This window comes from Lepidothrix coronata, unplaced genomic scaffold (genome assembly GCF_001604755.1).
Source record: "Lepidothrix coronata isolate B3197 unplaced genomic scaffold, Lepidothrix_coronata-1.0 Scaffold30, whole genome shotgun sequence".
Taxonomy (NCBI): Eukaryota; Metazoa; Chordata; class Aves; order Passeriformes; family Pipridae; genus Lepidothrix; species Lepidothrix coronata.
In genome coordinates this window covers 5,150,493-5,163,923 of record NW_016690210.1, presented here as the reverse complement: position 1 = coordinate 5,163,923, position 13,431 = coordinate 5,150,493, and the positions used below count along the sequence as shown (strand labels likewise).

The 13,431-nt window shown below is 46.8% G+C and overlaps 1 protein-coding gene across 1 annotated transcript in view; it reads right to left on the bottom strand.

The window, feature by feature from the left end:
• Positions 1–13,431, bottom strand: part of BCOR (BCL6 corepressor) — a 59,623-nt gene that overhangs the window by 20,232 nt on the left and 25,960 nt on the right. The window contains 3 exon segments of the mRNA XM_017810993.1: positions 4,170–4,523; positions 4,921–5,202; positions 13,153–13,336. Coding sequence (XP_017666482.1) covers positions 4,170–4,523; positions 4,921–5,202; positions 13,153–13,336 — 820 coding nt within the window.

Below are 13,431 nucleotides of genomic sequence, written 5' to 3'. Positions count from 1 at the left end.
AGTCTAATAACCAGAAGAAAATGTGTATTCCCACCTGCAAGCTCCATGTAAACTGTGCTCCACTCTGACCCTCCACTGGGGTGGTGACAGCAGGCACCAGGCTAAATGTGCGCCAGAGCTAAGAGATGGAGAGTAGCTACACTATGCCCAGGAGCTTCAGGATCAGTAACATTGCAAGAGGCCATCACCACACAGAACAAGCCAAGCATCAGCCTGGGAAATGCAAGACAACACTGGCAGAAAAGAGGCAAGTGATTAAACCTGGAATCTCACCTCATTGTTCTGACCACGTGAAGGGAGAAGAAAAACAAGGGTGAGCAGGAATGTCCCCAAATATCCATGGGAAAAAAAAAAAAAAGCCAAAGCAAAAACCCCCAAAAACCCAGACCTCTGACTAATGTATGTGGTGGCAAGTCTGACTTAGAGCAGGACCTGACTCCCTTCCCACAGCAGCAGGATTCAGAGAGGTCCACATGGAAAAGCAGTTGCTGCCGTGTCACCTGAATGCTCGCTTGTTCAGCTCCCATCCCAGCAGCTGCCTCCTCCTGCCTGCCAAGCCAGTGGCTGCCACACTGCCTGTAACTCAAGGCAGCTGAGGGGCTGGCAGAGGCTTCCTGGTAGGCAAGATCCTCCTGGCTCCTCTCGTCAGGGCTTTTGGTTCCACGCAGCTTGGGTTTTCTCCTCCCACCGGGTGAGCGGCTGCAGCTCCCTGGGGGACCATGCGAAGAGCTGGCTACTGCACCCCCAGCAGCACGAGGTTATAGCTCAGCTGGGACCCCAGCAGAGACTGTGGCTTTTGCCTTGGACATGGGTCTGGGGAAGCAGCATGATGCCCTGAGGTTGCAGGCATCGCCATGCTCATAGACCTGCCACGTCCTGGAGACTCTGTGCAGCAATGTCACTTTGCAAGCAGGATCACAGAATTATAAAATGAATTGGGTTGGAAGACAGTTTAAAGGTCACTTAGTTCCAATCTTCCTGTCATGGGCAAGGACAGTTTCCACTAGGTCAGCCTGCTCACAGCCCCATCCAACCTGGCCCTGAACACTTCAGACACGAGGCATCCACAACTTCTTCCGGCAACATGTTCCAGTGTCTCACCACCCTCACAGTCAAGAATTTCTCCCTAAAACGTAATCTAAGCCTGCCCTCTGTCAGCTTAAATCCATTACCCCCTTGTCCTATCACTACATGCCCTTGTTAAAAGTCCCTCACCAGCTTTCCTGTAAGTCCCTTTTAGGTACTAGAAGGTGCTAGAAGGTCTCCCCAGTGTCTTCTCTTCTCCAGGTTGAATAACCCCTGACCTCTCACAGCCTGTCCTCATTGAAGAGGTGATCCAGCCCTCTGACTATCTTTGCAGCCTCCTCTGAACTTGCTCCAACAGGTCCATGTCCCTCCTGTTCTGGGGGCCCAGGAGCTGGATACAGCACTCCAAGTGGGGTCTCATGAGAGCAAAGTAGAGGGGCAGAATTCCCCCCCCGACCTGCTGCTCACACTGCTTTGGATGCAGCCCAGGTCACATTTGGCTTTCTGGGCTGCCTGTGCACATTACCAGGTCATGTTGAGCTTCTCCTCCCCAAACATCCCCAAGTCCTTCTCCGCAGGGCTGCTCTCAATCCATCCTCCCCTGAAATTATTTTGGGCCAGTCACATGCCAGCTCTCATGGTTCTGGCACTGACCGGGGAACAAAGGGGTGACAGCACGGTGGCAGCTTACAATGCAACACGTGACTCCTCCCACACTAAAATCCCAGGCTCAACACGACTGGCGCAACAAGCACAGAAGTCAGAACCCTCCGTGTTCCAAGAGATTTGCAGGCACAGGCAGCAAATCATCCTGCTGTTAGACTAAGGCTTCACAGGCATAGAGGCAGACCTCAATGTCGTGCTACAGCTCGCTGCTTGGGATACAACCAGCTTCCCACAAGCAGAGACTACCACATCTGCATGCAGTGCTTGGGCACAGGAAACAGCTGTTCCCAGCTCCAGATTAAAAAAAGAAAGCTACAAACGACAGTGTGTATTCTCACATTGACAATATCTGCTTGTTTAAGAAAAGTTTGAGGACTGGTCCCAGGCAAGACAGACAAGCTGGAAGTCTCTATCTCAATGCAACTATCACACAGAGGATGCTGCCATACAACAGAGAAAAATGTCCTCATCCTCGTGAACTAAAAACAAGGTGATTCAAAGATTTACACTTCAACAGAGCTGCTGGAGCATCAGCAAAATGATCTGAACTATCTCCAGTGCCCCTGTACAATGAATAGGAAGGCGTAATTTAGTAAAGTTTACGATTTTACAGCAGTTTCCAAAACCAAGAGGTTTTTCATAGCCATAGGGTGACTGAACCATTGGAAACGGTGCATAAATCGGGAGTCACCTCTTTTTCTTCCCTTAGGTCATGCACTAGAGAAAGCCTGTCACTGCCATGGGAGGCATCGCAGGGGAAAGTGAGAGCGTCCTTACACAATGCAGCTTCTTGTTAGTGACCCTCGTTTAATCTCTACAAGGTATCTCTCTCTGAAAGTACAAAGAGGGGCAGGTGATGGGCAGGGGTGTGTGAGCTGATACCATGCTCGCCAAGGCAGCACATAAAGCAAGGAAGTAAGAGTCAAAGCTTCTTTTAAACCACGTTTTGATCTCCCGTTCCGCAAATCCTTTTGGAGAACCTTCCCCATCAATAAGCATCAAAGTTTGAGGTTTTCCGCCCTCAGATAATCCTACCAAGAGGAAGGACATATGAGGAGCCTTAGGGTCGAAGACAAGCTGATACTTTTGCCTGTGACTGTTTCGGAGACTCTACCCAGGAAAACCCTCACTGGCACAGGATCATCTGGACTCAGTCCTTTCCATGATATGGGATAAGAGGATCCACTCTCTTCATGCTTCTCTCTTTTAAGGGGATCTCAGCTAAACTACAGGTTAGGCCAACTGGAGTGTGAGTGTCTTCCAAGTTTGATGAAGGTCCCAGGTTTGTCAAGGAGGAGGGAGCCCAAACATCCAATTCAGAGCTCTCCCTCCCAGAAACAGCCTTTCCTCAAAAACAAGTAGAGGACTTAAGAGGCAAGAGGAGGAAGGAAAGAAGAGTATTGGCAACCTTTGACCTGACAAGTCAAAAGAGGAGACAAAGGCTTTCTGCTGTGCCCAGAGGAGACAGGGATTCACAATCAGGTACAGGGGATGCATGAGGGGACTTGACATGTGGCCTGCCTGATGCTGTTCTCCACCAGTTCTCCAACTAAGCGGCAAAATGTAGCAGGGAAGGAGAAAAGCATCAGAGTAGAAAAGGTGCTTAGGGGCTGAGGAGAGTAGAGACACGAGAGTGACCTGTCCATCCCAATGAAAATTTGACAGATCGTCTCCACGGTTTCCACTCCCCCGGGACAGGGAACTGACAGAAATGGGAGAAAGGATGGGGAAAAGGAAAAAGTGGAGTTAGGGGGAAAGAAGCAGCCAGGAACAAATCAAGGAAAGCTGATGTGCTTTGAGGAAGCAACTCCTTAGGAGAGAGCTGCTGGGAAGATCTCTGCCAAGGAGCCAGGAAGTGGGGTGACAGGGGTTTACAGAACATGCTCAGGATGAACCAGCAAGGCATCCTCGTTGGGAGGAGGATGAGCTCTGCTCCTGAGCATATGGCCTGGGAAATGCAGGGAAACCCAGCAGTGCTGAGGGTGCTGGAGGTGTTGGGTTCCACAAGATCAAGAACTGATATCTGTGCTGACGCTTTTTCAGAGGCTCACAGCCCCTCAAATCCTACGTGTGGTTAAACATCCTTACATGAACTAGCAGCCTGTTTGCTCCCTCCCTCCCTCACCCAGAAGCATGCCTGCATTTTATGCCCCCCAGTTCTCCTCTAGAAACATAAACTTCATCTTTGCATCATCTATTAAAGTATTTAAAGCCAAAACACACACACACACACACACACACACAAACACATAGTTACACACACAAACACATTTTCTTGTCTGACAAATATCAGCTACAGCGCAATTCTTAAAGAGGAGGTGTCAGTCCTTAAACAAATGGACAGCTACAGAAATATATATATAAAACTTAAAAAGAAAAGAAACAAAAAAAGCTCTCAACAATTCCTTAACATCGGTGGCAGCATGCGTCACTGTAAAGGCTAAAGCCGGCTGGTTTCCCTAGTAGTCTCTGCATACCTTGTTCATTGTCACTTGTTTTGAGGGACTCTTCAGACCAACTTCTATTGCTTTTGGCCTCTGACCTTTTCTTGGTGTGCCTTTCTTCTGTGAAGTCTTTGACCTTTGCAGTGGCCTCTGGCTGAACAGCCTCAGCTAAATCTTTCCTGCTTTGCCGGCCCAACTTGCCGGACGGGGATCTCTCTGGTGACACCTGCTGCTCCCATAGTTCCCTAAGATGCTGCAGGTGACGCTGCTTTTTGGGATGGAGCCCTGTTAATTCAATGCACACCTTCAGGTTGGTCACCTCATTACAATTGGGCTCTTCTAAGTGGTTAGAGGAATTGTTTGTCATTTCCCTCTCAGGCCAGTCATCTAATGGAAAAATAACTAAAAATTAATCAAAAAGCCCCCTCAACTTAAAACAAAAGCTACATTTCACTTTCGGGGCATATAGTCTCAGCTTTACCACCACACTATGCATTTTAAAGGTTCGCTCATTAAGGGTTACATGCACTACAGTAACTTGCACTGCTGTGGCTACAGTGTCCAATGACTAGTGCTTTATCCTTATATACCAAGCTTTTTATATATACATATATATATACACATATATATACATACATATATATACATATATATAATTTAAAGTGAAATGACAGTGCTCACATTAGTAACTAGCAAGTTCAAAAATGGAAACACATTAAGCCAAAGGGACATTCCTTTCACAAGACATTCCTTGAAGAGAGACCAAAGCAAAATGCTGTCTTACCTTTGGAGTTCTTCTTCTTTTTTGCTTTTGATATAACTTCATCCTGCTGTTCATCCACAAAGCTTTCATTTTGGCTGCCATCATTTTGCACTCTCTCACCAGAGTGTTTACGCTTCCTGTCCAGACGTGGACATGAATGTTGGCCAATATCTTCTGTTGGCTGGTCTTCCGCTTTTTCATATACAGAATGTCTCTCTAAATAACATTTCTCACTTGAGAGATCTTTTTCCTCTGGAGTTTCAAGAAAATGACCCCGGGTGTTTTCTGTACTAGTAAAGTTACCTAAAAATAATAAAAAAAAAAGGAAACAAACTCTACAAGACCTAATAAATACAACACAATTCATTGTGAGAAAGCTTTGCTCTCTTATCTCTTCAGTGTCATCTCCACCATGACTGATGGCTCATGAGACATGCAAATAAACACAAAACTGTACTTTGGAACAAGTCTCCTCTGGTCATCCTAAAGCAGCAGTTTTCTCAACAGGTAAGCACAAAACCCTCAAAAGCACACTACTTTGTGTTGTTTTTACATTAATTTAAGAAGCACAATTTTCACAATACTTGTATCCATAGAAACATCACAATATACTTTTTTAAATAAAGAAACATCTTTAGATACTGAAAACACAGATTCTTTTCAGAAAGCATCCTCACCCCCCAAAACCGTGGCAAGTAACAATCCAAGCCCCACTTTGCAACTTTGTTTTCAAAAATATCTCCTGATGATAATCCTTATCTTTTGCTAACTTCTCCCATTGAATTATAGAGTCTGACTTAAAAGCATTCGTCCCTTCTTCTGGAGATATAAATTGGATACGGAACACACACAGACACAGACACAGGAATACCACTAAGAATAGCTGTGATATTTTGCAAAAAGCGCTACTTGAATCCAAGGTTATAAAAAGGCTTCCTCACCCCAAGTAACCAGCCAGTCACTGTACCTCATATTATCTTTGTCACCTCCTTCTAAAATAGACCTCACTTTTTTCAGGGAATATTTCCAGCAACAGCAAGCGGCTGAGCTCTGAAAAGCTTACTAGAAACTAGTCTGACAAATTAGCCACAAAAACACCCATGTTGCCTTGCCTGCCTGAACTTCAGCTTCTCTCCACTATTGTTCACCCAAATTCAGAGACAGCTTAAGCAATTTTAAATGGATGCTTACTTAAAATTACACTTTATCATCATCTTGAAAAGGTGTTTTTTCTTGGGTTTAACCAAACTAGCCAAGGCATGGTTAGGCAGACATGCAGTACAGACTGCAACACAGATAATCGGCTTCCTATTTACAGTTCTCACAAACAAGTTGGTTTTCCCATGCATTTTAGCCTCCTCTCCTGGTTGACCAATACTCTTTCTGCATCACTGCTGCTGTTTGGCAAACTATGCTCCATCCTACTCCTCCATGGTTCACTGTCCCTTTTCCTATTCCCCCTTCTTGCCCTTCCTCCATCTCCCATTTGCCTTCCTGCAAACACATCTGCTGGTTTCCTACCTGGACTCCTGACAGCTCTGTTGTCCTTCCCTCCCTCAATCCTCCCTGACCTTACTCAGTCTCCTTCCCCTCAGCCTGGCCTTCAACTTCTGCTCTTCCCCTTCACCAGGGCAAACACTGCTTCCCTGCAGTCCCACCACAGCAGCATCCAGGCACTGGCAGCCTCTGGATGCAGCCCAACTCTATCCCACCTTATCTTGAGAGCACCCTCCTACAGCTCTGACAACACCTTCTGATTTCGTGACTGTCCTTGAAATACCTGTTGTCAGCAATGGAAGGCTGAGGGGGGAGGGGAGAAAAAACTCCTCGGATGAAATTTCTCTTCACTGCAATTTGGAAATGGCTCCAAATAGCACCAAGGGCTCTGGAGATGTTTGCAGGCACCAGAAGACACCCCACATCATTTTTATGCTGCTTGAGAAGCTGCCTGCAGGGCTGCTTATAAAACAACAGAAGATATTGGCCAAGAAAAATCAAAACACAAGTTGACTTTTTGCAGGCGAGCAGGACGCTCGGGCTGTTCTGCTATTTGGTGATGCTCCTCTCCAAGAGGCTGTCTGGCCAACACATGCTTCCTTCAAGATTTTAAAACACACTTCGTCACACTTCTTCCAGTCAACAATGCTGACATGTTCCAGAAAACAGGTATCTCAGCTTACTATGACTATGCCTCTAAAATGCTATGTCCCCCGAAACCAGGATGAACCTGGCAACACCCTTTGTTTGCACATCTGGCGTGAAGATGCTACCCCACAGCTTTACCCTATAACCACACCAACAGCACCAGCAGTCCTGTTTCACACAGCATAAAAGAAGCTGGACCAGCCACGTTCTAAGTATCACTTTAGAAATAAATGCTTGTATCAGATTTCATTTTACATTTTTAATGCAATCTGCTATTTTCCTCCTTTCATAAGGGAACATTACACTCCTGTGGTCAGTTTCCCTGAACAGATCAGGTAAGGGCACTCTCAGCCACGCTTCTGTTGTTTAGAACCTTCTTATCTCCAGCAGTACCAGCAGCTACATGCCATGGTTCATGCTGAGAGTCTCTATGTTGGGATAACTTTCCTGCTCCTAACACTGTCTGGCCTGAGAAAAGGCAGGCACATCCTGACCAATTCCCAGAGTAGCTCTTGCAGGGTCAGAGGAAGTAGCAGGGTGTAGGGAGGGGGGGGTGATGGTCTTAATCTTTACAGCTTGCAGGAAACAGCAAGCTAATTCCAGCCTGCCACCACTGAACGCGACGTGCTGCAGATTAATTCCTTCTCTATCTGCAAGAGAACTTGGAACGGGGATGCCAGCGCTGCTCGCTCAGACTGTGCTAAAAAAATAAAGAGGAGAGAGACCTCACTAACAGCTTGTCACTGTCAGCATTTCTCCAGGGCTTCATGTGCTGAGGAGAACAGCACACACCTACTGAGGTTCATCCAAAAGGCCGTCGCTGCCAGCAGCTCTGTGACACCTTGGCCTCTGCGCCCCGGTCACATCCGAGAGGGACCCCTCAGGGGATCAGAGCTACATCTCCTTGGCTGCCGAGCCAGAAATCCCTCTCAAGGACCGCCCGCGGCACACGCGCCTCTGAAATCCGTCCCGCTAGATGCAGTTAAGACCATTAGAGAAGCGGCATCTCCGCACACTAATCCCGGTTGTGTAATCATCCTGCAGCAGCACGGGAGGACACCGGCAGCACGGCCAGGAAGCCGCGCAGGACGCGTCCTTGCCTCTCTGCTCCGACGCCGATGCTCCCCACCTCTGCCACAGCCAGATTTTCAATACCAAAGGACAAAGGTCAGCCACTGTTCGGGACACGGCGTAACCCACAGGCTGTCAGGCTCTCTGCGCAGCCTGCTAGACACGTCGCGTGCCCAGAGGTTCTTCCCTTTGGCACAGCAGTGACCGCCTCACGGAGCACAGGCTCTATTAATATTTTACCACCAGATTCCACTCTATCCTCAAACTGTTTTGCAAGCAACCCAGATCAGACACGATGTCTCCCCAAATTAAGATATAAATGTCAACAAGAGGCACAGCAACAAAAGCATAACGTGCATGCCTGACAAGGATGAAGAGAATTTACGTGCTTTTGTTCCCACCAACCCCTTCCCATGCCGTGTATCTACAACATCCTTTTCTCCACCCGAGGAAGAAAACAACAACAAAATACTTGGGAGTTTTCGTATCATCATTATTCAAACAGTGATGAGGTAGCCAGAAACACGGGATAAATGCTGAGTTCTCATAGCAACACACCTCTATGAGTAAGGAGATTAAACTCTTAAATTGTGTTCCTTCCTCAAGCCTCCAGCATTTGCCAGTCTCACACCAGCTGTGAGAACTAGCATCAAGAACCCAAACCATTTCTCACCGTCATACCAAACTAGAAACATCTGGTTTCGGCCTGAAGCTGTACCTCCTTAGCGCATGGGTTACAATCTAACGAGAAATGGTTACACATACGCACAAACATGCCACCCAAAAAAACCTTACTTTCATTTTTCCATCTTCCTGTTGCTGTCAGCTGCTTCAGACCAAGCCCTCCCATGCAATGCAAACAAGGAAACACGTCTTAGTATTTAAGCTGCGATTCTTTTGTTCAAATAACATGGCAGCTAAAAACAGCCTTTCCTCTTCCCAGGAGCAACCTCTCATTGCGCTCACTTATGCAAGGCACCCTTTATTCATCCAAGAATGGTAATGACCATCCAAGTGCAAAAACCCAGTATTCAGCACAGACATCACAACCGTAAGAAATGCCCTAAGACATCTTCAGTATTCAATTTTGAGTATCCCGTGGGGCAGAGGGAACCCATCTGATCTCATTTTTCCCTCCAAGTACCTCTGTTTGGGAGCTTTCAGCATTTGTTTCATTCTGCCCAAGACTACCACACTGCACAAACAAGCAACCACCAGTCTCAATGCACAGACTTTTCTGTTTCTTCTCTTTTTATTGCACTAGGTCCCGTGGCAGGAAGGTAATAACTGACCAGAGCAAAGGACATGTTTACTGTCTCCAGCTTTCATTTGTTCCAGTATACACACAGCCCAGCAAGAGTAAAGCAAAGCAGGGGATTACTATGCAAAGGGACACCAACACCTCTCCAGCACTGAAGATCAATAGTGTAATGTGCTTTGGCACATCACACCATTTACCTTCACACATAAAAACTGCTTTAACTTCTTCCTCGTGACCTCATGCCTTAAGATCAGGCTTCTAACATATTGGGGTACTTTTTTCCCAGATAAGGCTTAAACAGGCAGTGTCTTCCTCCTAGAAAACTAAATGAACAGGCAAAACCATGCTGCCCAGTCAAGAAATTCACAGCTTGTAGAATTTATTCAATCTTTCACACTCGGGTATGATTTTCAGTTCTAGGAGAGCTTTGTTACGAACCAACATGCGATCATCACATGCCCGTATTGATGTGTGTCTCCGTGCCAATAGCTTAAATCACTTGATCTCTGAACAATCCTATGACTCATGACATATGCATCCCATAATTTATCATGTTTGTGCTATGAAAATGCACCAGAGCAGCATTGCCTCAGCAACATTTACAAGTCACCTTGGCAACAAAGCAGCTTCACAGCTGCTCTCAGATGCCCGGTCTCAGATGCCCGGCAAAACCTAAACGAGATGGGAGAGAGCTGAAGCACTTCTACTTTACTGTTTGGCTTTAATTGCTCATTAATTAGCTAACATGGCTACCTCCCTTACATTGGGCCTTAAAAAAAAAAAAAAAAAAAGGCAAAACAGAAAAAAACCCCTAAAAAAACCCAAAAGCTCACCTCTTTCACCTTTCTCCAGAAGGCATGATGAAGCTTAAGAAGACTCCTAGTACAGCAAAGCCATGCACTGCCAAGTCAGAGGAAAAGTTTAAGGCATCGGGTACTGAGCCTTCATTTGCTTCCAAAGAAGTCTGTACATGTGCAGTACAGCTAGGGAAAAAAAAGCAGTTTCCATCCCATCAGATGCCTCTGTAAGCATCACCTGCCTGTGTTATTTAGCCCTTTGTGGCACTGGTAGATTTAGAGGAGCCAAGGGGCCGAGCAGCTGCCAGGGCCCCGATCGGCTCCAGCGCTCCAAGCCAAGCACGGCTGCGACTGTGCCGAGGCAGCAGCGGGGGAGCCCTGTGAGCTGGCTCCATGCCACAAGCACAGTTTTGGCTGCAGTTTCCTAATTCCCTGCCGGCATCGGGCAGGTGAAGTGCTGGCACAGCGGGGGTCACACCTAACAGCTCACCAGTTTCACTCCTAAATTCCCTGCTCACGAAGGCAAAGGCACAGTGTTTCACTTTAAGACAGCGCCCGACAAACGCTACACAAAACAAGCTGTAACAACTTTTCAAGCAGCAAGATCGCTTGCAGGAGGAGGCAGAAAGGAGAACAGATGAGGCTGCAAACCATCAGCTCGTTCCCGTTCAGGAGCTTTAAAGCCAAAGGCACCAACAGTGTGGTTAGAAATTGAAAGCAAAGAGAAGGCAAGAGGTAAGTAGCCTTGGCTCTTGCTGGAGAAGAGCAGGCAGAACTCATCGCCCCTTCACCGGTTGCTCAGTGAGAGATGCATTAAGACTGCTGGTAGCTCAAGCCCCAACAGAGAGCACAAGCCACCACAGTAGAGGCATTCAAGAGGTGTGAAACTCGGCTTCCTGATTTATCAGCTGCTCTCCCGAGGGGCAGGAGGTGAACCACCACGATAAAAAAACTTTTACTGAGACCTGAATCTGTACTGGTAAGTATTTGCTGCTGCCCAGGCAGGCATACAGAGAAGGAGCTCCCTCAGCAGAACAGATATGTGCTTTTAGGAGTTCAGACATTCAGCCAAACTCTGAAATAGCCTGTTAAGTCAGAGCTAATTAACAGAGGAGAGGAATGAACTAACCTAAGACTGAACATACTTTCCCTGCTTCCAACAGTTATTTAACAGTCTCAAACACATTTCAGTCAGCAGATTCAAGTGCCGGAGACCTCAATAAATGAATTTACAGACAAACCATATCATCAGCCTTTTGCAAGGATGGGGGGATGGTGTTTTGGCACACAATGATGCTCTAATGCTCTTCCTCTCCACAGCCCCCCACTGACCTCCCCATGTCCCAAGCAGCACATCCATGCCCCTGAGCAAGCCTTCCCTCTCTCTGTTAGTCCCCTGCATCCATCCCTCAACCCTTCAGCCCACCATCCCCCTCTTTGCTGAACCCATCCTGCCCTGCAGCCAGAATTAGCCAGCAAGACAAGACTGCTGCTGCTGCTGCTCTTCTAGCTTTCCAGCACACCCAGGGTAGAATTTAACAGAGGACATCACCAGGGCACCCCAAGTCCTCTGAGAGGCAAGAAAGACTATGGTGGGGGGGAAGCTAGCTCAGCAGCCTGCCCAGCTCTCAGCTTTAACATGAGGACTACAAAGGCAGCTGTGCCTTCCTCTCCAAGGCTCCCTTGGTATAGCTTGGAGAAGGGAAAGGCCACTCAGCTTCTCCAGGGGCTCAGTCTGCCCCTCCCCACCCTGGTACCCTCTCCAGTTCCACAATGAAAACTTTCCCTTGCTATTTTGCCAGGCTGATTTCTGTTGAGGCTGTTATTCCAGAGACAGCAACACCACAGTAACTTGATTTAGGTGAGCAACTGAGCAAGTACGATTGACCAGCATGCTCTCCACGAAAAGCATTAACCAAAGACCAGAACAATAATTCAAAGTTATTAAATTGCCTGAACAGAATTTTCTACTAGCCCTACTCATGAATCTCCACCTACGGAAGAGCACACTTAACCACTGAGTTACACAGTGCACACACACACGCATGGTGCAGTCTCCAGTGTGTTTCCTCTTGTTTTGAAATGCTTTCAGCATAGATTTTTTTTTTGAGTCGTTCAAAACAAAGTAGCAACAGGAGGAACTGATCCATTCCTTAAATACACAGGTAAAGCAAAAAAAATTGTAGAAACTGATGGAAGCCACATGGTCACCGAGAGTTCAAACAAAACAGAAGTGATTTTTCCTGCATACAGTAAAAAATCCCCTAATACCATTTATTTATTTATTTATTTGAGTTTATCTTACTTTTAGGATGTTGCATTTTCCATAGTCCTCTGACACCCTTCCGCAGCCTAGAGGGAACTGCCAGCCCCATGGGGAATTTCACAGACTGCCTGCCTGCAAGAACCTGTGCCACATGCACCTCCCCAGCCACTGCAGCAAGAAAACACCCAGGCAAACTAGCTTCTCATCATTTGAGGTTGTTACCATCAGCTTTCATGGATAAGCCAGCCTAGCAGATAATGTCCTTTCCCACTCCCCATCACTCTTCTGTCCCCCATCCTTGATTTGCCTGAAAGCTACAGTATTGGCATTTCCCAGTGTTGCTGCAACTTCAGAAAGCTGAACTCCTTCTTGCCTCCCTCTCTTCCCCCATCTCCTTTCTGTATTTAAAATATAACCTTGGACCTCTGCTTTCACTGGCTGATGTGGTACCACACCAATTAAAAGGAGGATCTCTTTACGGCAGTAACTTAGTTAACTATCTCCTGAAACTCAGGTACAGTGGTAACCAGTAACTTGCAAACCCCAAAACAAAGCACAGAAGGCACCATCTGTGGCAGCTGTGCACCTGCTGAGGCCAAGGCCAGTGACTTTAACCAGCAACACCATGAGAACACACAGATTTGCTTGCTTTCCTGCAAGCTGCCACGGCACAGACACATACACGCTTCAGAAAGCCATCTAAATTCGCTTACATCTGTCATTGTCATTTTGGTCAGCAATGGCATCTTCCAGAGCGACAGACTTTGGCTTCTTTTCACTGTTTCCTTTCAAGTTTTCCCAGTCTGCCTGGCTGAATCTGCAGACCTCTGAGTCTTTGGTAGCTGTTTGGCCTTCTCTCTCTTTCATCTCCAACTCTGAGAAGCGCATCATTGCACGCTAGAAAGAGAATTGATATGAAAAAAAAGTCTTGCAATAAAAACTACTTCATTTACCTTACCTTACATGAAAGCATTTCCAAAGAAAAACTGACT